This window comes from Astatotilapia calliptera, chromosome 7 (assembly GCF_900246225.1).
Source record: "Astatotilapia calliptera chromosome 7, fAstCal1.2, whole genome shotgun sequence".
Lineage (NCBI taxonomy): Eukaryota > Metazoa > Chordata > Actinopteri > Cichliformes > Cichlidae > Astatotilapia > Astatotilapia calliptera.
This window is the reverse complement of record NC_039308.1, coordinates 47,043,506-47,069,290: the sequence shown is the minus strand read 5'-3', so window position 1 is coordinate 47,069,290 and position 25,785 is coordinate 47,043,506. Positions and strand designations below refer to the sequence as shown.

Here is a 25,785-nt window from a genome sequence, read left to right as displayed (position 1 = left end):
ACCTATCAAAATTGGGAAAATAGATGCCGCCGTGCTAACACAACAATGGACAACAGGGCTGCAAGGCTAATTAGCTGGTTAGCTCAACACAGCTCAACTGGGCTAAATTCACCAAGACACACTTCCAACAAACTGTCATCTCACACTTTAGTTATTAAAGATATGATGAACCATTGACATAGCCTAAATAATTTGTTTGTCTATAAGCTTATTAAGCAACACTTTATATCCATTCTATTAGTTACATACTAGGGAGGAGAAATGCTTTATAAATGCCATCTTAATGTTTAATAGTTTTCTAATAAGTGTTTTCACAGGATGATTCCATAAAAAAAGGTTCAAATGTTCACTTCTCATGCACCAACAAAGGCTTTTTTGTCTCTTTTAAGATCACTTCTGAGCTTACCTGTGGTTACATTCAGCTGTCACAGTCTGTAAGACTTTGTATCCTGGGTTCTGGCAATTCAGACATATCTTTGACTGCTCTAAAAGAGTTTCACTTTCAGGACACACACTACCATAGATCATTTCTGAAGTTAAAAAGCAGTCAACTCCAACAGTAACTGCTGTGATCTGCTGTCATGCAAGAGGTAGGTGGTACAGTATGGGAGGATGTTTGATTTCTCCTCAGTCATCTGCAATACATATGGTAGTTTCTAACAGAGTGAAAAGCATTTAGCTCAATCAGCCGTGCACGGTTGGGAGGTGGGGGATGATGCACAAAGGATGCTTATGAGCAACTTCCCTCAGATAAAATGAAGAAATAGCATTGTAATCAGACACATGCAATGAGGTGCATTACTTGTAATTACATCTGTTGGAGCTGAGAAGTAGTTGTTGGAACAACACTCAATTCAAACTCCCTGCTCTTGTTGTCATCTAAATGCAAATTATAGGTAATAAGAACCTCTGTCAATCTGCTGAAGTTCCATGCCAACTTGAAGAAACAGCAAACAGAAAAAGCTCTCTGATGTATCTCTTTCTGTGCTCACTCTTTGGATTTCTGAAGACTTTTTGTTTTGTTTTCCAGATACAACATTCACTCGGTTTCTTTTTCATCATATTCTTCCTCTGAAAGCGTTTGTCTTTCTAAAGTTTTTTTGTTTTGTTTTTTTCTGCTTTCTGTCTGCAAGGCATCCCTGAGGTGCGGTGAACTATGCTGCTTACAAACTCGTGGCACTGTGGCGTCAATTCTGACTCATGACCCTTGTCACAAGTTAGTCCTTTCACACAAGAAACCAAACAGATTCAACTGATAACAAAAAAAAAGTAGCATGGGTTTTTCATTCAAATTTCTAAAAGGAAAACTTAATTTGTCACTTTGTTTGCAACTGCAAAATATCTTGGATCTTGAATGGCATCAAAAACTCCATTAAACATTAGTATCGTTTTTGTCTTTCTTAAGCCAGTCTTTCTGTTTCAAACTTAGGTTGTTTCACCTGCCTGAACATGATCTCTCAACATCGTTTGACTGGCCTACTTGTCTTTCTCTCTTAGACTCTTTGGTTTCTGTGACAGCCCTCTATATTGTCTAAATATAAAAACTTTTTAGGAATAGCATGTTGGTTACACAGTAGATGGTAGTGGTTTGTTGCTCAAATAACACATTTGGATTATGGGTAAGACACAGTGGCCACCCTGCTTTTATCCTTTACTGTAGTGTCAAATGTTGCAAGCCTATATGTGAATAACAATATTTGGAGGTGAAGAAAAATGGCCGGCAGATATTTCAACTAAAAGTGGTCTTAAAGATTTTGCTTTGAAAGGCAGATGGCTCTATGAGAGAAGGGCAATATGAAGGGTTGTTATAGTCATCACAGATTATAGTGTTGGACTTGTACTGTTGCTACATCCACGCACGACACAACTGCCAAAGGGTGTGAGTTATGTACAGTAAACAGTGGCTTGTGTTAGAGGATGCATGTTGCCACGACGTCCCCTCAGGCTAACTGCGGTGCGCGGAGTGGCCGCCGTCATTGATTGACTTGGCAAGCTCACGGGTTCTGTTTCCCCTCCCCCGGGTCAGTTTTGTCACCACATGTTTAAACCATTACCACTGATGTGGCATGAATGTTAAGATCCAGCAAAACCAGTGTTTGCCTTTAATGCGTAGCCTTCCCTGTTTTGTGTAGGCAGGCGTGCTGTGACTGGACAGATGTCAGTGTTCTCACTGAGAAAAAGAAGGTGATCAGAAGGTTGCTGGTTTGTGCGCAAAGACAGATCTGGGCAAGTGTGTGTGTGTGAGAGAGCGAGTGAGAGAGAGAGACCCTCTAGGTGTGTGTATCTAATTATGCTCAGCATTGCCCAATTTTGCTGGAGCCCTAATAAAGGGTTGAATAAATATATTTTTCACACTGGTCTATTTTGAATATTTTGGTTTCAGCCATATTTGTATTTGCTTGAAATAATCCTGTAAGGACACAATAAATCTTAGGATTACATAAAATCCTAAAATGTATTCTTTTTTTTTCTACAAATCAAATTTACCAGCTGAGCAGTACTGTAGTATGTAGTTGAGTATAAAGTCCAAATCCCCTGTGCGTTCCTCCTCGTCTATTATGCCTGCTACTAAAATTTTTCCACTAAGAACCAGTATTATCCATCTTCAAGCCAGTGCTTCAATAATAAAACCAAACCCTGCAGAACTGTGGAAAAATGAAATAGATGTATTTGTTGGAGCTGGGACATTAGACTGCTGTTTAAGTTGTTGCGCAGCGTTTCCGGGCTTTCCATGTTAAATGCTGTTTACTTTGGACTGAAGGCTGTGGGGCTGAGGAAGAGTGAGTTCTGCACAGAGGGATGCTAAAGAGAGGTTTGGGGTTGGGGGGTAGGGAGCGCTAGTAACATTTTCCCAAAAGACAGTTGGAGAAAAGGAGCTGGGTGGAGCAGGGTGGGCCTCTTCAACGGTAGCCTGGTGGAAAACATTTATCTGAATGGCGGGAGACGGAGGGCTGACTCAGCCAGCGGGCACAGAAGGAATGGCTGTTAGCTTGTGAGATCCTTAACCCGTGGCAAAGGGAGGGAAAGCGTGTGTGCGTGTGCTCATAGCCACTAATAGGTGCAAGGGTGAGTATGGGTGTTTATGTTTGCACCGTGTACTTCTGTTTTTGGGTGTGTGCACTAAGACGGTTTAGAGTAACGCCAGTTGATGGAAGGGTTTCAGAGAAAGCATCTGGATAAAGCATTTATCTGGGGTACGGCTGCGAGGGTGGTAGGGAAATGAAGGTGGGGGCAGTCTGAGCTGGAAAGGGTCAGTCTGGTGGTGTGTGCCTTCAGCTGGTTCTCATTATGGAGCTAATGTGACACTCTGATCTCAAACACACACTGAGTCTGCAGACCTGGTTTAAAGCCGGATATGGGTTTTGAGAGGCCCCTACACTGCAACCTCTGTATCACAAGTCCCCCCTCTTTAGAGACTAGAGGCCTCATTTACAGATAAGCCTCACCTTTAGATTTGGTCATGGAAAGAGTGTGTAGCTGTGAAGGTTGAAACTGATGTGACAAAGGCTCCTTTCAACATTTAACTATTGTGAGGAGAGAAAAATGTGGCGTTTTGGGTAACTGACATAAAATTAAAAGGTACCAAGAGTTTGAATACTATCCACCTTACAACTAAATAAATCCAATTTTGTATTGTCTGTTACAGGGGTGTCAACCATAAGGCCTGTGAAGGAATTTGTACATTTTTGCACTTTTAACTGTATTTCTTCCTTACATAAAGACTTCCTCCATGGTTTTTTATAACCACACTATTATAATTAAATAATAATTAAATAATTAAATGACAGAAAAGTTCCTGTAGAACTTTTTTTTTTAATTAACAAAAACTTTATATTTTATAATTACAGGACAACCTGGGCAAAAACAAGCCAAGACGTCTTCTTTAATGTACACAAGGCATTCTTTTGAAATTGCACTTTTTCCCATCCTAGGTCCGGCCCACTTAAGATCAAAGTATGTGGCTCCCAATGTAAAATGACATACCTTGTCTGCTATATAGCATGAGGTGAAGTTGCAGCCAGGACCACATAAAATTGACAAGTCATTTTCTGTTTTGAATCAGTGAGACCCAAATGAGAGAAAGACATAAAAATAATTTAACTGATCTGTCTGGAACATAAAGCCATTTCTATCTAGTGTTCCCAGGCACTGGACCCCAGCTGAGCAAGGTTTCTTGGTTTAAGGTGCTAAATCTCATTCCCTGTGCTGACATATAAGTGGAATGATTTATGACAGTGAACTGCTATTCAGCAAAGTACGTTCCAAGGCACTGAAAAGCCAATGTCATGCTGATAATTAGTGGAGGAGTGACTGATGCATGCAATCGTACTCATAACTGCAGTCACGAGGGTACTCAGTGCGAAAGCTGAATGGAGCTATTGATACTGTCAGAAATGACTGTTAACAATAAAAGAATTAGGATGAGAGCAAACACGCAGACATGTACTTTCAATACCCCCAAAAAAAGTGTGGCTGTGGAAATTACACGACCAAACGCTGGTGCTGTCACGTCTTCTCTTCTTATTCATACTTCAATTGTGGCAGTTCCAAAAGTGCCTTAGGCACTCTCAGTAGTGTGCAACAGCATACCAGCCATATGTATTGTGAAAACATTAAAACCCAAGGCACAACAGAAGACACAAACCTCAAGAGCATAGTTTGGAGATATTAAGAGAAATATTAACTGTAGGGGGAGAGTTGAGGTGCAACATAGAAACACAGGCCCCTTGTGACTACTTATCTAACAAAGCCTGCAAACTGAAAAGAATGCCAAAATGTCTCCTTTCACCAAGATGCTCTCTACTCAGTTGATATAAGTGAAAAATTGGGGGCAAGAGCCTATTTGAATTCTGTGTAAGCTAAATGAACTGAGAGCAGGCGCTGTTTAGCTTAGCCTGCTATGCTGCTACATACAGTGGGGCAAAAAAGTATTTAGTCAGCCACCGATTGTGCAAGTTCCCCCACTTAAAATGATGACAGAGGTCAGTAATTTGCACCAGAGGTACACTTCAACTGTGAGAGACAGAATGTGAAAAAAAAATCCATGAATTCACATGGTAGGATTTGTAAAGAATTTATTCGTAAATCAGGGTGGAAAATAAGTATTTGGTCACCTCAAACAAGGAAAATCTCTGGCTCTCACAGACCTGTAACGTCTTCTGTAAGAAGCTTTTCTGTCCCCCACTCGTTACCTGTATGAATGGCACCTGTTTGAACTCATCATCTGTATAAAAGACACCTGTCCACAGCCTCAAACAGTCAGACTCCAAACTCCGCCATGGCCAAGACCAAAGAGCTTTCGAAGGACACCAGGAAAAGTATTGTAGACCTGCACCAGACTGGGAAGAGTGAATCTACAATAGGCAAGCAGCTTGGTGTGAAAAAATCAACTGTGGGAGCAATCATCAGAAAATGGAAGACATACAAGACCACTGATAATCTCCCACGATCTGGGGCTCCACACAAGATCTCATCCCGTGGGGTCAAAATGATCATGAGAACGGTGAGCAAAGATCCCAGGACCACACGGGGGGACCTGGTGAATGACCTGCAGAGAGCTGGGACCAAAGTAACAAAGGTCACCATCAGTAACACACTACAACGGCAGGGAATCAAATCCCGCAGTGCCAGACGTGTTCCGCTGCTGAAGCCAGTGCATGTCCAGGCCCGTCTGAAGTTTGCCAGAGAGCACATGGATGATACAGCAGAGGATTGGGAGAATGTCATGTGGTCAGATGAAACCAAAGTAGAACTTTTTGGTATAAACTCAACTCGTCGTGTTTGGAGGAAGAAGAATACTGAGTTGCATCCCAAGAACACCATACCTACTGTGAAGCATGGGGGTGGAAACATCATGCTATGGGGCTGTTTTTCTGCCAAGTGGACAGGACAACTGATCCGTGTTAAGGACAGAATGAATGGGGCCATGTATCGTGAGATTTTGAGCCAAAACCTCCTTCCATCAGTGGGAACTTTGAAGATGAAACGAGGCTGGGTCTTCCAACATGACAATGATCCAAAACACACCGCCCGGGCAACAAAGGAGTGGCTCCGTAAGAAGCATTTGAAAGTCCTGGAGTGGCTTAGCCAGTTTCCAGACCTCAACCCCATAGAAAATCTGTGGCGGGAGTTGAAAGTCCGTGTTGCTCGGCGACAGCCCCAAAACATCACTGCTCTCGAGAAGATCTGCATGGAGGAATGGGCCAAAATACCAGCTACTGTGTGTGCAAACCTGGTAAAGACCTATAGTAAACGTTTGACCTCTGTTATTGCCAACGAAGGTTATGTTACAAAGTATTGAGTTGTATTTTTGTTATTGACCAAATACTTATTTTCCACCCTGATTTACGAATAAATTCTTTACAAATCCTACCATGTGAATTCATGGATTTTTTTTTCACATTCTGTTTCTCACAGTTGAAGTGTACCTCTGGTGCAAATTACTGACCTCTGTCATCATTTTAGGTGGGGGAACTTGCAGAATCGGTGGCTGACTAAATACTTTTTTGCCCCACTGTATATTAGCCATATGCCCTTCAACTTGTAGCATTTATATGCAAACTAAAATTTGTTTGTGGAGCACTGAGGTAGAGATATGTTGGCATTTACTGTTATCAAAACTAATGACTTTTTCCAGCTTCATGCTTTTATGCTAAGCTATGCTAACTAACCTCTGGCTCCAGCTCCACCATACTTAGAGGCAGATTAGCTTTCTCTCAAAAAAAAAACAAATAGGTGTGTTTAAGATTTAAAACTTCGATTTAACTGTTTTTAAACACATATATAGCAAGTGTGATAAAGAATAAAGAAAGCGGTATATAAAAAATATTTTAAAAAAAATACTTTCTAAACACCTCTTGTGCCTCATTAAAGTAAACACAGTACATTCAGGAAATAAGCTGATGCATGTACTTCCAGTAGATTTTTTGGTTTCTGAGGATAACCCAAGAGAGATTAAAAATAAAAAGTAAAAAAACAAGTGTGCAGTGATGCAAATTTCATCACCAGATGATGAGCAGGAGGCTCCAAGCAGACAGCCACATACTGGGTAATTTTGGATTCATCTGCACAGAGACTGCACTACCATGTGCCAACTACCCATGCACCCTTCAGCTGGTCTTCCAGTGGACTTAAAAGAAATATAACAGGAATGGCTACTGGTCCATGGAGCCTGCAGTTGTGTATGTCCAAAACCGAGCATAAGCCCCACTTCAGGGCTTCTGCCAAGAGAAGTTCCCCAAGAGGTGGATGAAAAGTTGCTAAAAGGTTCCATTTAATATTAACCGTGATCTTTTTTCAAAACCTGCTAAGCTATTTGTTGACTAAACCTGAGGAAAATGTAACTGAAAACTGAAAAAGTTTCTTCCAGAGATGGACTTCAATGTGGACTCATATCAGCAAACTGATATAGGCTGTATCAGATAAATCATAATGATGGGGGGGGGGGGATTCTGTCATGGGAAAATTAGGGGTTTATGATGTCTATTAATTAAATCCAGACTTTAACCTGGGTATGATGTGGTATCACACTTTGAAACAGGGGCTTAAAATAACCGACATTAAAATAATTTCGTTTAATTATCCGTGCTAATCACGACACAACAACAGGACACAGAACGTCTTTGCGCTCCCATTTTGTGTTGACATTGTAAATGTTAGAAACTTAAGAGGCTGTACTTAACTGTGTGCTAATTTCCTGCTGCTATTACTCTTTGGTCCATCAATGCTGTGGGGGAAAAAAGGCCCAACCATTCTAGCTACCCATCCATTACATGCTGCGCTCTCAGTTTGTTTTTTTCACCTTTAAGCTTCTTTTCAATCAAGCACTGTAGGTCAATGAAAATCCTCAGTTGGCCTCTAATTAGATTTCAGATGTGAAAGCACAGAAGGACAGTACACTTTCTTTACCGAACGATGCGAAAGATATCACTGTAAAAAAAAAGTCTTAGATTTGATAGTTTGTGTGCAATTTTTTCCTTCCTGTCTGCTCCCTTGACACACTGTTGCAGTCACTTCTCACATGTGAGACTTCATTAAATGTCCTTCAGCTCCATAAACAATTTCAGGAGCTGAGGGAAAACAGAGAAAGGCATAGCTACATGTATAAATAATCACACATTAGAATATCTCTTTCAAAACATGACAAAAGAAAGTGTGTGTGCTCAGGCGTAGTGAGGTCCATTTATTGTTAGGGGGATTGCAGGTTGAAATCCTATGGGGCGGTCCACTCCTCTGATGTCACGGAGAGATTATTTTAACAGGACTCACTGTGCGGGACCTTGACCATGGTTTCCGTAGCTCAGCTGGGCTGACAGTGGCACGCTTTGTATTAGTCAGTCATAAACTACAGCAGAGCCCCAAATCACTACAATGCATCCGTTCATGGCTATGTTTGTCTTACAATGCTGTTTGGTGAGTGAGATCATCAACTGAAGTCATTAGGATCACAAGTCTTTTAGCAGAGTTTTAGGAGCCAAGAGCCTGCAAATTAATCAAACACCTTAGTGGTTGGAAAATTGAAATTCAGGAAAAGCATAGCTTGAAAATTTGAGAATGTCCCATTGTGTGCTTTTAAACTACCATAATATATCTTTGTCTGCTGTGGCCTGAAAGAGTTCAGTTAGCATTTCAGGGTAATGAAGCCCAACTTTTGAGGGGATATTTTCCCTGAAAGCTGTGCAAGAGAGTGTACATGCTGTAAAAAGGCGTTCGTGGCAACTTTCTGGAGTATACAACAAGACTGTTCTTTGGCTTTCCAGTCATGGGATTGGATGTTACGCAGTGGTAGGGTACTCCCCTATAAGCCCTGAGTTATCCTGCTTTTTTTCCTTCTTAAACTAAACAAATGGGTATAAAAAGACAGATAGAAATATCTCTGTCAGTTTTATGTGTTTTTATTTGTTTGTTTGTTTGTTTGTTTGTTTGTTTGTTTGTTTGTTTGTTTGTTTGTTTGTTTGTTTGTTTGTTTGTTTGTTTGTTTGTTTGTTTGTTTGTTTGTTTGTTTATTGGAATATTGGAAAGTCTTCAGTTACACTTATTAAAGACACTACCACTTTTATGTCATTCCAAAGGGAGTGCTTTTCCTTTCATTCTGCATGGAGACCAAGCTTTTCAGAGCAGAGCACAAATCCAGACAGCATGAGTCTTTCACATCCTCCACTCCACGCTTTGTCACAAGTCCATTTACCTAAGCTAAAATTACATTGCACTTCCATTCTCTTTTCATAGAGAAAGGTCATAATTTTTCGTTGCTGCCGCTACCCCTTGTCTGTTTTGTAAGCGTGCGTTTTATAGAGAGACAGCCTGAAAAGTTGTAGGTTATTGCCAGGGAGGAGGCTTCCAGCTGTGGCCTCCACAAGCCTTTTTTTAAGTATTGTACCTCTTCAATCTGGCTGTGATTGGAGTGTCTCAGAGGGATGCAGAAGTGGATAGGGATTTGAAAGGGAGGGAGGGGGCTAGAATTATGCAGCCTGCTTTCACGCTAGCATAGCTGGGTCTGAGAAATGGCTCCTTAAAGCCTGTAAAAGTGTGTCCCTGGTGACTTCTGAAAAGTCTGGAAGGGATCCTCATAAAGCAGCACTGTCAAAGTATGTAGAGTTGTGGCTCAGCTCTCTGCTGTTTAAAAGCACTGGAGCTAGGACTATTGTCTTATGGAGAGTGCTGTATTCAGAGTCTCTAAATGTTTTTGCCAAAATGCTCACTTCCTGAGAACATTTTAAGAACGTCTTGATGCATCCTCAATCATCCAGGTAAGTAAATCTCCAAAAGTTGATTCTGTTCATCTAGACGTAGTGTTTTGTTCCTTCAGTGGGCTGGTTTCAGTCATTATGCAAATGTACTGTTTATAAGATTGGGGAAACCTGCACTCAGCTGAGACTGAAGAAGTTACTTGGATGAGTGACGAAACGTTTCTCCCACTGAAAACGTTACGTCCAGATGAACAGAATGAACTTTTGGAGACATTTTAAGAACATTTTTCTTCTGTTGGAAATTTTTTTTTTTTGAAATCTGTATTAATATAGTGAATCTGAATGTTTATTGAGGGATGACAATGTCATCCAGTGGTTAGCACTCTTGTCTTACAACAGGAAGATTCTTGATTTGAACCTCCTGGCTGGGTGGGGCCAACAGCTGGAGTTTGATGCTCCCAACAAGTTGGTTCTGACATATAGTTATGACTTACAGCACACCCTATATCAAACTTATGGTATATTAAGAATATTATGTTAATTATTTAATGCTGCTTTGATTATGCTCAGCAGCATATTTTATTTAGCATCTGTCAAAGCAAAGAATTGGAGGGAGGTGGCTGGGGTGGATGGTGGGCATATGAAACACAGGCTCTGTAACTGTAGTAAAGGATAGTAAAGAAATCCATTTAAAGAAAGGTTGCAGCTTTAGTGCAGTGTTGAAACGCCATCCATCCTCTTCCACTATGATATTTGAAATACTCACAGCTGATACTTGGCATTTTGGTTTGATAAATAACAATAAATTATCAAGGCTGTTCACTCAGCTGATTAGTTGTAATGTGCAACTTCTCCTGTTCTCTTCCAAACCCTAACAGTACATTGAGCTGTCTGCAGACACAATTAGAAAACAAATGTTTACCACAGGTCTAAGTGCTATTGACCCTTGCAAAGGATTATAATTGTTTCGTGGTAATGACTGAGTTGCCATGTGGCAAAAACAATATTGCACTTATAAGCTCTCAGGTTCTGTCTGTGGTTAGCAGACTCTATTTTTCATATCCTTGAGCCATCATGCCCTGTTGCAGTAGGCAAAACCCAGCAAAGGAAAGAAATGGCAAACATAACCTCTATTTATAGTCAATCTAACCATAGCTTAACCATGGGTTACGCAAGTAGGTGGTTTGTTTGGATTCCAAGCAGTGTTACCATGACAAAATTTGAGAAGAGAACCACACACAAGGTCCTTTCTTCTGCTAAATATTTCAAACAAACAGAATAAGTACAATAAATAAAATAGCATTATTCTGTTTATGCAGTTAATACAAAGTTCAAGGATATCAGTTTTCACAATTTTCTGCATATAGTTTAAAGATTTCCTTGAGTGACTGTAATGAGTCATTTAGCACCCTGAATCCTTAGTTCATGTGTATCTGCCACATCTTCACACTCACTTAAAGTAGGACTAAAGCGATACTGACTGATCAGTACGGACATGTCACAGGACACAAAGTCTTCTCACTGTCTCCGGCACTTGTGGTCAGCGTGTCTCTCTTCCCTATAGCTTTTCCGGACATGTGTCACTAGCCTGGGACCAAAAGAGGATAGAGAAGAGGAGGAGGAAAGGGAGAGGAAGACAAAAGGGTAATTCATCCAGCGATTCTTAAAAGGGAGGAAGACTCAGTTTCCTCCGAGCATTATAAATACAAGAGCAGTCAGTCATCAAATTATAGCCATCTGCATTGGCCTGAGACCAGGATTCTGCTTGACACAGAATGGTTTGTGTTAAAGTGGTGTTAAGGGGGAGGTGTGGTAGTTGAAGCTTATCAGAGACTGTGCTCTTGGGTGGTTAAACTTCAACACACAGACTGACACCAAGTGTGGCAGAAGAGCCACAGCTCCAGCTTACATCCTTTGGGAGCAATGATGTTCCTTTCTGTATGATGATGCCTTGTCAGCAAAATCCCCTCAGCTAGTTCCCATCTACATCCAGCACTGAGTGCCTGGAAGATGGAGACTGTGGCTTAGTCTTACACTGCAGGAAAAGAGAAGAGAGGAGGTTTGTGTGATGTACAATTCATTTTCTGTCATCCTGGAGGTATCTCTTTGCAAACATATTAGGAACTGTTAACACTGAACAGGTTTCACCAAGGGTGCAGAGACAAAAGAAGTGCCACAGAGCGAGACATTTATACAGATAGCATGTTGAAAATGTGCTTTTCCTACGTGAAGCCTATTCTACACAGAGCTTTACACAGCTTAGATGGAGAACTAATGAATTCCAGGTCCAGGTACACTGCAGAGAGTAAAGCTTTTGTGTGTATCATTAGAAAATGTGCTCCTTTTTCCTGAAGGCAACAGCAGCAAGCTGAATTTGAACCAGAAAATCCCCAGGCAGAATTGTCTTGGCATCGCTCTCTCCTTCAGCTTTTTATCCCCATGCTCAGTGAACAATCCAACAAAAGCTCGGGTTTAAGAACCATGGAGCTCATTGCGATTTTCTTTGTTAATGCAATTGCCTGTAAGAAAAGATTCTGTTCCCCCATTTTTCAGTTTCAGCCTAGAGGGTCCTATGCAATTAGCACTAGTATTTCATTTAGAATACCTTAGCTTTACCAAAAACTCTCTGAACTGTACTATAATAGCCTCTGGCGCAGTCAGTAACAGCTAACGACAATAGACTCCAAAAAGTGACATTTTGCAAATGAATGATGTGTAACTACAACAATTTCGTCCAACTCTCTTGTACAAATGACATTTCCATGTTCTGTAACATTTCCTTGTTGAGTTGTCAGGGCTGGTTTCATTGTCATTGTGATTTCTTTCACTTTTCTTTGTTGTTATTCACACAGTATGTATTACAAAGTTTAACATGTGATAATGTCAAATCCACGTGTGATATCCGTGGCGTTTCTGTGACTGCAAAAAGTCTCTCTGTGTGCTTGGCCTTGTGCTTAGACCATTCATCACTGACTTTGTTCATGACAGAGCAGCCCTGGACCCAAAACTAAATGCCTCTTAGTTAAAACGCAGAACCGTGGGCGTGACGATAAAAGCTTTGCTTTCGTTCTTGCTGACATCAAAATGATTGTCTTTGTTTACATTTTCAATGTTTGTTGCAGATCCGCAATGGAAAGGCTCACTTACAGGATGAGAGACAAAAGGACAAAGTTAGCCTTCAGTGTTTTGAAGTTGGCAGCATGACATTAATGTAGACGCAACCCAGACATAGGCTGTCCTTTACAGACACACACACACTCATTTGTTTCAGCCCTGAGAAAGTACTTTTTTCCATTTATAGTTATGAATGTGAATTCTCGAGCCTGTCATATTTTCTTCTCCTCTCCTTAATGCCCTATCGCATGAAGCCTGCTAGGTTAGTTGATGCTGCTGCTGATTTTGAGGGAACATTTTGTCCCTCATGATCTCCCAGGAATTTATGAACTTTGACACAACACTGTCTCTATCTCGCTGCTGGACTATTCCAAATATTCCAAAGCATTAGCACTGGCCGATCAGAACATTGCTTTCTTCACTGTGAGCTTCTGTGTCTTGGACTATCACCCTCGTGATGGCAAGTGGGCGACTAATTCTATATCTCTTGGCTAAAGCCATGGAAAACCCATGGCTGAGGAAACGGGTTGTTGGAGGTGGTCCAGTTTAATTTCAGAGCATGTGCACTGGAAAATAATTGACTTCCTCCCCGGTTTACATTTTGTCAAGGGCTCGAGAGAGCACAGTCCGGGGCAGGTGGCTGAATTAGCATATCATTGAAAATGAGACAGCTCAAGCCTGGGAAATCCTGCTCCCCATGACTCTATGTGCCCGGAAAAATCTCCGCAGGGGTAATGACTGATGTCTCAGTGAGAGAATCCCTTTGAGGCCACAGGAGCTCCTCTTCAGCCAGGAGCAGCTGGAGGACACCTGATAATATAGAAATCAGTGCCTGAGAACGTTGCACTGTAAAATGAGACTGTATTAAAAAATGCTCCTCTAATTGGTTTCGCCAAACTTCCACATCAGAATTCAGGGAGTTGCCAGTCAACAGCTGTAGGATGAGTTGATAATGTGTCATCCTGTGCAGGTGTCTTTTTGTGTGGGCCACTGTAGTAGGCCATGTTATGCTTCCACAGTGCAGACAATGCAAATGATCATGCAAATGAGGCTATTTTATGTTTAGCTACAAAAGTTTTGGTGCCTTTTCCTAGAGAAATGACAAACAAGACATATGGTGCAAAGTGAAAGAAAATAAGTGTCCGTGTATGTATCCGGGGTATAAAAACAGAAATGTCTTTGATGTATAGGATAACATGATCCATATATTATACTTTCAGATAACCTACATTCACTCTTCACAGAATCCTACTTTGGGGACAGCTTCTGTCATTTAAATGCCTTCCAAGATGTCTCCACCTTCCAGTTGTCACTAAAGTTCAAGACAAGTCGACGAAGTGGGCTGTTACTCCTGGCTGCTGGGAACGAGGACTACCTGTTCCTTGAGCTCCAAAATGGGAAAATACAGGTGCGGATTTAGAAATGGCAATAATCTGAGCCCTTAAAACTCTTTTTAAACAAAGCAGTGTTGGCACCCATTGGATAACCAATTCAAAAACAGAGCAGTTGTTCAAAAGAAGAGGCTAAAACAGACAACTGCATTTCTATTTGCAACTCTACAGGAAAATCAAGTCTAAGGACTCAGAAAGAACAAAAACACCTTGAAATCAGCATAACTTATTGTATTTGTAGAGAAGTGTAGTTCCACACTTCAACTTCAGCTACAGTGCGAAATATGTTATTGTCAAAGTCACCTATGCATAGTACAGAGAGTCCTGTTTCAGAGTGTTTTGTTATAGTGAAATAATAAACAGCTAAAGTGATTTATATGGAGAAATGACCTCAAAATAGTCATTTAATCAGGGTAATTTGCTTAATTTGTCACACATTAAAATCCCAAAGAGATCACGAGTGAAATTACTAGAAGAAACAGAATGTGTTATGAATGGGTTATGAACTACGTGACCTTTAAAGTAGTCGTGAACTCTGTTTCAATTCAATAAGCTACGATTACTTCATCGTGAGTCCCTCTAAAACAGGTGGATTGATTATATTCTTTTGGGGGGTTTTGTCTTCTCTAGTTCTCTCACTTAAATGAAAACTGTTTATGTCTATAATAAATAAATAATAAATTAAAGCAGTAAAACTCTCATCAGTTACGGTGCGACCGAGACATACAGACTTTTCCCAGAAGGGACAATATTGCTTCATTTTCAGTGAGGAGAAATCAAAGGTTATTTGTAATAAAAGGAAATATTACTAGTCGACGTTTTTCAGGGATATCAGATACATTGAACAAATAGAGTCGAGGCGCCACAAAAATGAAATTGCCTTTTCTGTGAGGGATGTTAAAGAATCATGTAGTTCAACATTTTTTTTAAAGAACATTCAGATCTCTGATTTTATTAGTGAAACTTCTGGGAATTAATTCATTTTCTAAATGAGTTAATTACTTATTAATTATGACTTCTTTGTCATTTGCTTTGGTTTTGTCATACACTGCTTGAATGTTCTATATTGTAAAAAAAATTTAATTTGTCTTTCATTAGCCAAATAATTAACCTGCAATCAATTGTAACTGACAGGATCTGGCAATGATAATGACCACAGTTCATTTATGACAAAACGTTTGAGGCAACCACTGATTTCTTTATATTTCTTGGAAAATGGGAAATTGGTGGAGTGTCTTATTGAACCCAGAAAATACAAACATACATGAAAATACAATATATAAGGAAAAAAACTGCTTTTCACTCTGACAAGATGATCCCACACTGCTTAAAGAACGTTGAGGTCTGGGCTTTGGGGAGGCCAATACATGACTGACGGTGTCACATTGTGTGTTTTTCCATTCTGGTATTCTTTTAGTGAATTGGCAGTATCATAGTCATGGTGAAAAACGAAGCCATTGCCAAACAGACAGCTTTAAGATGTCACTGCATGGTGTAAACTGCCAAATCTGACTGTACTTTTCTTCTTCCTTAATTTCATCAATTTTGACAAGATCCCGAACACCGCTGACTGAAATGCAGCCCCCAAGCCATGACTCTCTCCATGCTGATGATTTAAACCAAAATGTACAAATTTGGATTCATCCCTCCATAAGAACTGTTCCCACTGATTTTCAAACCATTTCTTGTGTGATTTGGCATAGCTCAACCTTTTCTCCTCATTTCCTTTCCTTAAGGACACCCAACATTCCAGTAAGACCATTTCTGATGATGCCTCAGCAAACAGTAGATGGACTAGATGCATTTCTGAAGTCCTGTGTAGGATCATTGCTGGATTTTTTGTATTTTGTGTAGCCACAGTACTGGCTCATTCCTTAAGTTAGATGCTTTTTTTAATGCTTTAATGAGTTATAGGTTAGTGTTAAGTAGCTCAAGAAACAAATAATAAAAAAGCATTATTTTGAAAGTGGTCAGGTACAAGGACTAGACTGAAAATGACCCAAAAAAAGCAGCCAAAAAAGAAAGTCTACAAAATGATTGCTCAAGACCAAAAACGAGGGGTGACTGAAAACCTTTGCACAGTATATAGGGTTGTTTTTTATAACCTTTTTTAGTTAAACCATAGTGAAGTAAGTCATTAATGTTAAGTATCATGTCCAGATAAGAGTGCAGAGATAAATTCATATAATAGCAGCTCCAATTAAATGAACACAAAGAAATACCCAGTGTTCCACAATATACAAAAGATGCAATGCAATGTAATTTTTCAAATGAAATAAATGATGTTTGTTTCCACGTAGGCTCGGATGAACATGGGGGCTGGTGAGGTCACGCTGTCCTCATCTGAAGGAGCATACCTGAACAATCTTCTGGACCACAAAGTCTCACTGACACTGAAAGAAGGCAGGCTTACCATGACAATTAATGATGTCTTTTCAACATATGTTCCTGTGAGCAATGACGGGGGGCAGCTCAATATTGACCAGGGCATTTGGCTTGGAGGAACTGAAGACCTGCATACTTCGTACCTTAGCAATGCCATTACTCCTTTTCGTGGCTGTATGACTGAAGTCAAATTTCAATCCCATCAATTTGATATTCTCACTTCAACATTTAAACGATGCCAAGACACAAAGGAAGCCTGCAGCAATGAGTTTGAGGCTGGAGATGGCGAGACCACCAGTTTCAGCACCCCTGATTCTTTTATATCCTTCTCCACCTGGAGTGGAGGTAGTGGTTCTCGAAGGGCCTTGGAATTTCTAATGAAAACCACCATTGAAGATGCCTTACTTGTTTTCCATCCTGGCCAAGATTCGGACTTCATTGCTGTTGGTGTTGTGAAAGGCTATCTCAAAGGTTTACTGGACCTCGGTAGTGGTATGGAGGCCCTGAAGAATATGCAAGTGCGGCTGGATGACGATCAGTGGCACAGAGTTAAGATCGAGATCAGTCAGGATTCTTTTGTTCTTAATGTAGACAGCCAGTCTTCCTCCCTTTCCCTTGACCCATCACAAAAACTGGATTTGGTCGGAAGCCTGTATTTAGGGGGCATCCAGGCAAAAAGGAAGGAATTCTTCCATGGCAATGGTTCATTAGGTCGCATCTATCAGGAAGATTTGACAGACGAATCCTTCATTGGATGCTTGGGAGAAATTAAAGTGAATCAGAAAGACAGAAACCTGCAGGATGCTCTGGTGACCAAAGATATTCATGTTAAATGTGAAGGAGAGGACTATGACTACTCAAATTATGACGGGGAATTAACCTCAACTTCCCCTACAATCAGTACCCCACATGTTTACATTGACTTTAATCAACAACAGCACTGCTACCCAACAGAAAACACGACAGAGTTATTTAGAAATGTGACCAAGCTTCTAGATGTCACCCCATTACAAGTGCCAGAAGGTGGAGAGGTTTTTCTTGATATCAACAACTTAAACCCTACATTTGACCTCAGTGCTGCAAACATGCAACAGTCGCAGATTACCTTTACTCTCGAGAGTCTTCCCTCATATGGCTTAGTCGATATAAACATTAACAGACAACACATTCAAAAGTTTACTCTTCTTGATATTGTCAATAAGAGAATCAAGTATATGCATGATGGAAATGAAAGGCTTGCAGATCAAATCTATTTACAGGTGGTTGCTCAAAGTGATTTCTACCTTCCAGAATGTTTAAAAACTCCTCACAATTATGTCCTCCCAATTGAAATTCTTCCAGTTAAGGATACACCACAACTTGATATAAATGAAATCTCCATCGCTGAAAATGGCCGCACTCATTTGAATACCAGCATCATGAGGTTGTTGGATTTCGACTTGAATTGTGATGACTTAATTATAACTGTTACTTCAGAGCCTCCCAAGGATTTTGGTTACTTAGAAGACAGAGAGAAACCAGGAGTAAGCATCTCAGAGTTCGCTTGTAAGGACCTGGAAGATGGAAATATTTATTTTGTACACAGAGGTGGTAGTACTGGTATGATGACCCTAGACGTGCCTTTTGAAGGATCAAGCCTTTTCACTACTTTTAAGTTGTCCGTGATACAACCGGATTTAACTATGGTCACTAACTCTGGCCTTCTTTTGTCACAAGGAAGCAATGCATCCATAGACAATCACAAGTTGGCTGCTCTCGCTCATCCTTGTATTGGCGATATTGTGTATAACATCACACAACCTCTAGTGTTTGGAGAACTGCAGATTCTGACAAATGACGGAGTGTACAAACAAGTCACAACTTTTCATCAGTCTGATTTAGATCAGAAGCGCCTTAGGTATGTCAGCACAGACTCAAGTGACCAGGAAAATACTGTGTTGGAGCAGATCCAATTCAGCGCTCATCTGGGGCGGTTCTCCCTCTGGAACAATACTTTTGCAGTCATGATTGCCCCTGCTCAAGTGAAGGTTTCTCAGCTGGTACCACTGGAAATGGAGGCTGGTGAAGAGCAAACAATCACAGACCTTCAAGCTGAATTCATTGACAAAACCCCAGACCCCAGGACAATTAAATACATCCTCATTACACCCCCAACACTGGGAAGCCTCCTGTTGTCAGACAGAGAGCTGGGTGAGGGTGACATGTTCACCCAAAAAGACATTTTAGACAATGCCGTTAGCTACAGGGCCCGAGTGCGAAGAGCTGTGGATACTACAGATCAGTTCCAGTTCAAAGTCTTTGCTGAGGATCAGCACTCTCCTCTGTACACCTTTCCGATCAATATCATTGCCAGCGCTGATGCCCCTGTTTTGACTAATAAGAAGTTGGTTGTGTTGGAGGGCAGTGAGCATGGTCTTAACAAAAACTACCTTTGGCTGGAGTCTTCAAGTTCTGTTAATTTCCTGTATCGGGTGACTCAAGAGCCAAAGCATGGGCGGCTAATAAGGGATTCCCCACCTGGAGTTGCTAGATTTGAGGGGGCGATAAGAGTTTTTAGTAATGAAGATATTGAGTTTGGAAGGCTCGTTTACAAGCACGATGGCTCCAAGACAAGCAGTGATGAGTTCCATTTTTTGGCAAATGAAGAAAATGCAGAGAGAACTGTGAGCGATGTTTTCAGAATATCAATCCATCCCAAAAATGAGCATACTCCTGTGAGGACAGTGGATAAAGTCTTCAATGTGGTCCGTAACAGTCAGCGCCTGCTAACAACAGATGTCATTCAGTTCAAGGACAATGACTCGGGTTTCAATGACAGTCAAATCGTCTACGCTCGTGAGGGAATCCTTTCGGGCAATATTGTCTCAACATCACAGCCATCACAACCCCTTTTCCGCTTTACACAAGCCGACCTGAAAGATAAGAAAGTCTTATTCATTCACCACGGAGCAGATCGGGAGCGCTTTTCACTCCAGGTGTCAGATGGCTTCCACAAGACCACTGCGGTGCTTGAGATCCAGGCAGGTGAACCCTACCTGCGAGTGGTGAACAACACAATCATCGTCATCGATCACGGAAGCACCAAAACCCTTACTACCACCCTGCTGAGTGCAGAATCCAACATGGACATCAGACATGACAGTGAGATTACGTTTCAGATTACATCCCCACCCAAGGATGGCAGAATTATTGTGAGTGGGATTGAGGCATCAGTTTTCACAGAGGAAGACCTGAAAAAGGGTGTAGTCTCATATGAGCACAATTATGAGAGTCTGAGGTCCAAGGACTCCTTCAGCTTCACTGTGCAGGCAAATGGACTTTCCGAAGAGGGCACGTTCAGGATTAAAATATTTAAGCAAGGTTACTTGTCTGAGCCTGAGGTGGTCGTCAATGCGGTCATCATTTCTTACGAAGGAGAGCACACCGTAATCAGCAATGATCATCTCAAGGTACTGTTTACTGATTCTGTAATTACAATACTTTTTTGTATTAAGAGAGCTACAGTCAACAGTTTGCTTTGCTGACATTCAAGTTGTGCAGCACGTATTTGCTTTTATTAAATAAGAAAGACTATGTAGTAGATATGATCTTCATATGACAGAAATATCGTCTTTAGAAACATATTTTCTCTTTGTGAAAACGATCTTTCCCATGAGTCACCAAGCAGACCCTGCTTTTAATCTATATTATAACCACATGAAAGCAGGGCTAAATATGACTTTACAGTCGCTGCTTTTAATTTGGTTTATGTACTAAATTGCACTCTATTAAGTGCAGAAAACAGAGCACTAAGTATCCCCCGAGGAGCTTCCTGAATCCCACTGTAATTTATAAGATGAGCCTGCATGCAGTTCATCATGGAAGCAATTAATGCAGTTTAAAATGCTGATCCATTCATTGCAAGCTATATGTAAGACCTTGACTAAGGTCTAAATAATAAATCTGAACATACACTGGTTTTACAGTATGAGATGCATATTAAATATACAGTGCTGACTGCACAGTATACACAGTACTGAAATATGTATGGAACAAAGCCTTGACAGAATGGCCTTTACAAGAGGTAAAATATTGACTTTATTTCTGGGAGTTTTTCCAATGTGTGTGTCTGTACAATGAAATGAAAAGCGGTATGATCTTTTGAAATATTGCCGTAAGTGAGCATGGCTCCTACAGACTCCAAGGCTCCGCGCAGGCTCAAGATTAAAACTTCTCAAAGCGAGATGACCATAAATCTGCCTGCGCGTAAATCTGCAGCACGGCTCTAACTGTTGTCAAATGCCACAAATGTCTATTGAAGTTTCTGTTCACAATGCTGTCTAACAATGTGTCTTAAGTCTATATTAGACACTATAGCAGGGCTATTAATTATATATTGTGAACTAAAAATACAACTAAACTGTTTTAATGCTACAGAGAACAACTGTACTGTATATTTGTGTACGCAATTGTGGATGTTCAAACAGGGGAACAACAAAATAGCTGCAGTTTTTCAGTGCTGCCACTTCCAATCTAGATTTTCCAGAATTTTAGACAAGTAGCTAATTTCTTGGTTTTGCTAACTCTTGAGGTTGTGCAATATTTTTTACATTTTGCCCAGAACAAAGTATATCTAAACCATACTTCAAAAGAGTTAGAAACAGCAAAAGATTTCAACATTTTTTCTTACACATGCAATGCTACAAATGTACAGGGTTCTTCCAATGCTCGCTATGTACAGTCTGCATTATTGTCAAGCTACCAAACACTTAGGATACATATAAATCTTGAATATTAAATTAACAGGATATACCTTTGACTTGTTAGGTGGAGCAAGCTGACATTTTGCCCAGTGAAATGATCTTCACAATCAAAGAACCGCCTCAGCACGGTCATGTGGTCAAGCTGACAACCAGTCCAGACGCTGAGGCCTCACCTGTCCTCGACTACATCCACTCTTTCACTCAGGAAGATATTGATGAAGGACACATTCTCTACGTGTCTGCACCCACCCAGGTTTTGCTTTGTTTTTTCCTTTCTTTCACTAAACATATTCAGTTGTAACTAGTCAATTACTTCTTCTTAATCCCGTTCCCTTTCATATTCACAATGAAACTAAAACTAGACGAAAGGCGACCACAGCTTCTGACAGTTTTAAGGTACAAGGTTTTTCTCTGAACATCAATAAATTATTTCCTACATTTATCTCTTTCAGCGGCATGATGTCTTCACACTGGATGTCAGTAATGGTTTTAACACAGTGGAGAACCTGCGCATGTTTGTGAACATCGTGCCCCGGATAATCCCTGTCCAAGCCCTCAACTTTACTGTGAAGGAGGGCCTCAGCAGAGTAATTAATGCAGACATTATTAACATCTTGGACCCCTTCTACAACTCATCAACCATTGACATTTCTGTGGATGAACCACCAAAACACGGGGATATCCGCTCCTTGAGTGGACAGGAGCTTTCTTACTTTTCATTAGAAGAGGTAAGCAGACAAAGCACATCGTTAATGAGCTCTTCTGCTCTATGCATGTCATTTTTGACGTTCATTATTTGCAGTACATGCGTACACCAATGATACACTTCCATTAACTGTTACTACCTGCCAGAAATGTCTAACCTGCCAGCATCATGAGGAACGAGCACGTGTAGGAAGAAGAATCATTATTGTAGCCACTCGGAAAGTGGGTTTTGAAGTTCTATTAAAAATCTGACATTTGTTGTTGCCCTGCAAATTGGCAGGAAGAAGCAGTGCAAACTTTTTATTTACCAAATGGCTGCTTGCACCAAATGGTTAGCTTATGTGCAACACATGTGGTGCCAAGTCGCCCAAAACATTTGATTTTCAGTATAACATTGTAAGGATTAAACAGATTTCTTTGTGTCTTGTGTCCATAAAAGGAACCTGAATTTCATTTGGACAAAGATTCATATATTTTTGTCACACTGGGTCCAAAAATATTCTCACAAGAAAAAAAAAGCCATCAATGGGCAGTGTAACATCTTTCTCACACTAGTAGGGAAGGGCAGTTGTTCAAGAGGATTACCACAACAATGCGTCACTTTGGAACTTTTCTCAGCTACTACTCGGTGCTGTTTGGATTTGTGTAGCTACACCAGATGGAGAGAGGAGGGAAAATCTGGGAGCTTCTGCAGCACAGCTAGCTCGTCTCACTCCATGTGGTTCAGACACCCCAGCTTTAGGAAAATATGAAAAATGCATGAGTAGTTACCGGTGGAAAAACCTCATGCATTCTGAATGGACCGCATAGTTGAGTGGAGCTAGTTAGACATATATCTTATAGCTCCTACATCTAACCCACTGCTCTGCTCTACTTTGCTGAAGCATTGTGGAAAAACTGACGATGCCTTTGGAGCGCCTGCAGCCAAAATAAACTGGCTTGCTAAATTCCTATAATAATATGTGAGTGCACACAAGCTCTCCCACACTTTACTAGACTCACTCATGTTGTGTCTTTAAGAGTCTAATGTGCAGCTCCAATGAGTCTGCTGCAATGAACGCTGGGAGAGAAAAAAATCGTGATACTTTTTTTGACATATTTGTACTTTTTCTTTAATTTTTCTTCAAATGTTATACTCAGAGAATCCAGTCCAGTTAGTTATCCCAAATAGGAATTCAGGTTCAAGCCTAATTTTGAATATTTTTTGAGTCAACCCGCAATTATTATAAAATAAATATAAAATAAATATTTTAAATATATATATAAACATTATAATATATAAATAAAATAATAAATGAAAACAGCTTAGAGGGGAAAAAAAATAGTGCCGTTTTCTTCGGCCATCTGTTAGCACAATTAGCCACACAGCAGGTCATGTTATTCGTTAGATAATTGTAAAATAATCCAAAACATAAAGTCAAGAAGTCCAGCTGAATGACTTGAATTAGACGAGGTGATGATCAGTAGACAGCTCGCAGCGACAGTCACCTTTCACTCTAAGCAGGCGTGCTTTTATTACACACTAATGACCAAATCTGCTTTTGTACTACGCTTTAAACATTCCTACATAAATTAGGAAATTTACAGTCGACAAGGACTGACTAGCTTTTGGAGCCAGCCTCAAGTGGCCATTAGACAAATTGCATTTTTTTGGGGACTTTGTACACTGGCTTAATTTTTCCCATCCCAAAGGTGCCACATGGGAAAGCTGTGTTTTTTTTCTGCTAAGTTCAATATTATTTGAAGCTCAAGTAGGAAAGTCCCCAGATGTCACTTGGGAATGCACACTGGACTTATTAGTAGTAGTGCTGCAATGAAGACATCAGTTTGGGCACTGAGGTTATGTAAGCCTACGGTTACACAGAAGAGTCTACTTTGAGAAAAAATTGTGACTCATACAGATTCACAGGAACGCCTGCCACAATAATTTCAATTTACTTTATGTGCCATGTGGTCCAGATGGGACATAAGCACAGAATCTGTCATATGAACATCCAGTAACATGAAACACTTTGTTCCAATATGTCTTTGTTTTAATCGGTTTCAGCTTTCCATCAGGTCTCCATTAGGTCTGCAGTAACCTATTAAAGTCTGCATTGTCTTCTTTATATTTTCACACAGTGCATGTTTTCTGAACACTGCAAGCATGCCTTTGCCATTTGTACTCCATAGTTCAATAGCCAACCAGACCAAGAGACTTTTCATCGGCCTAAAATTAGACTAACATAAAGTCTGCAGCTAGTAATAAACACAACCATACACATCAGCCTTGCTGAGTTGGCCAAGTGTCCAATTACCAGCAACTGTTTATTGTTCCAGCAAGCAGACTGATTTTCTCTCCGACTTTCCCTGATCAGTAATGATGATGAAGGTTGTTATTCCAAAAGGATGCCCGTCATATGGAATCCATTCGCCAATTGCTGCTCTCTGAAGCAGGTCCCTTCATCTCTGTGGCTTTCTGGCTTTTGTCTAGACAAAGATCTAATTGTTCTCTTTGCAGAGAAGTGTTCTGAATCTGTAAATGTGTCAAAAAGTATCAGCGAAAACGGATGTTTAAGTTAAATTATTCGAGCCATTCGGCAAAGATTTTAAACAGGAATGCAGAAAGGTAAAGCTCTTTGTTCGGCCCAGCCACAGCCGCTGTTTTCTATGTAGTTCCCTTAACAATGGATGACTGACTCTTTTCTACATCTGGTTTCTCTCAAGGTGTCAGCTCACTTGCTCCTGAGCTGCTATCAGACAGACATTTAAATCCTGATTATAGCCTTTTCTCGACTTTGAAAGCTGGTATCATATTATCTGATTGGAGAAAAACAAAAATAATACAGGGTGCGCTATAAACAATATATTCTTCTCATCCTTTTAAAATATAATCCTTTTAAAGAAAATGTTTGAAACTATACTTTGAAACACTTTCTTTGCAAAGATGTGTCCAATGAATATTAGGTTACATCTAGAAGACAGTGGGTCTGGCTTCACATTAAAAAAAAGTCTATCAAAAACTCCACTTACCAGCAACTCTACTGCCCGCTTACATACGGTAAGTTGTTTATTTAATCAATGCAAAAGACCGATCTTTATGCTGAGCTGGGGAAACTGTCTCCTGGCAAATTTGGCATATTTAACCAATTGATTTATGACCCAGACCAGAGAATAGTATTTATCTTCTCATCTACAGTAACTCCAGGCAAGAAAGCAAAAGAGCCTATTTGTAGACTGCTTTTAAAAGTTACAAAGAGCATTGTAACAAAGTGCAGTTGCAAATTGTTCCAAGCTCAATTTGGTGGACTACCCTTATCAGTGCCTTGATTTCGTTACACTTGACTGTAATAATACAGTATTGTGGATGTAGTTTTACTGTCTCACTTGCTGTGAAGAATAAGCATATTGTGCTTCATATGTGACGAACACGTTGAATCCATCCACGTTTCAAACTACAGCCCTGCACAAAACTCTTGAGCCGACCCTCATTTTGTTTTATTTTTCTACGAAAATGGGAAATAGCTGCAGCGATTTTGTTGAAATGCGCAAACACAAATGGAAATGCAGTATACAAAGCAAAAACAGTGTTTTCAGTAAGCTTGAAAGTCAGTATTTGATATGACTACCATTATTCACAATCTGAACTCCCTCAAGCAAGCTTTCTTATAATTTATTTAACCAGTAGTCAGGAATAGTTCTCCAGATTTCTTGAAGGACATTCAAACCTCTTCTTTGGATGTTTCTGAATTTTTTTCTCTGAAAAAGATGATCCCACAC

General features: G+C 40.3%; 1 protein-coding gene across 1 annotated transcript in view; it reads left to right on the top strand.

Annotated features, from left to right (window-relative positions):
- The window catches only part of cspg4 (chondroitin sulfate proteoglycan 4), a 73,471-nt gene that overhangs the window by 31,334 nt on the left and 16,352 nt on the right, over positions 1-25,785 (top strand). The window contains exons 2-5 of the mRNA XM_026175228.1: positions 14,048-14,211; positions 16,495-20,028; positions 21,386-21,574; positions 21,774-22,049. Of these exons, the coding sequence (XP_026031013.1) occupies positions 14,048-14,211; positions 16,495-20,028; positions 21,386-21,574; positions 21,774-22,049 (4,163 nt within the window). The remainder of the gene's footprint in view (positions 1-14,047; positions 14,212-16,494; positions 20,029-21,385; positions 21,575-21,773; positions 22,050-25,785) is intronic.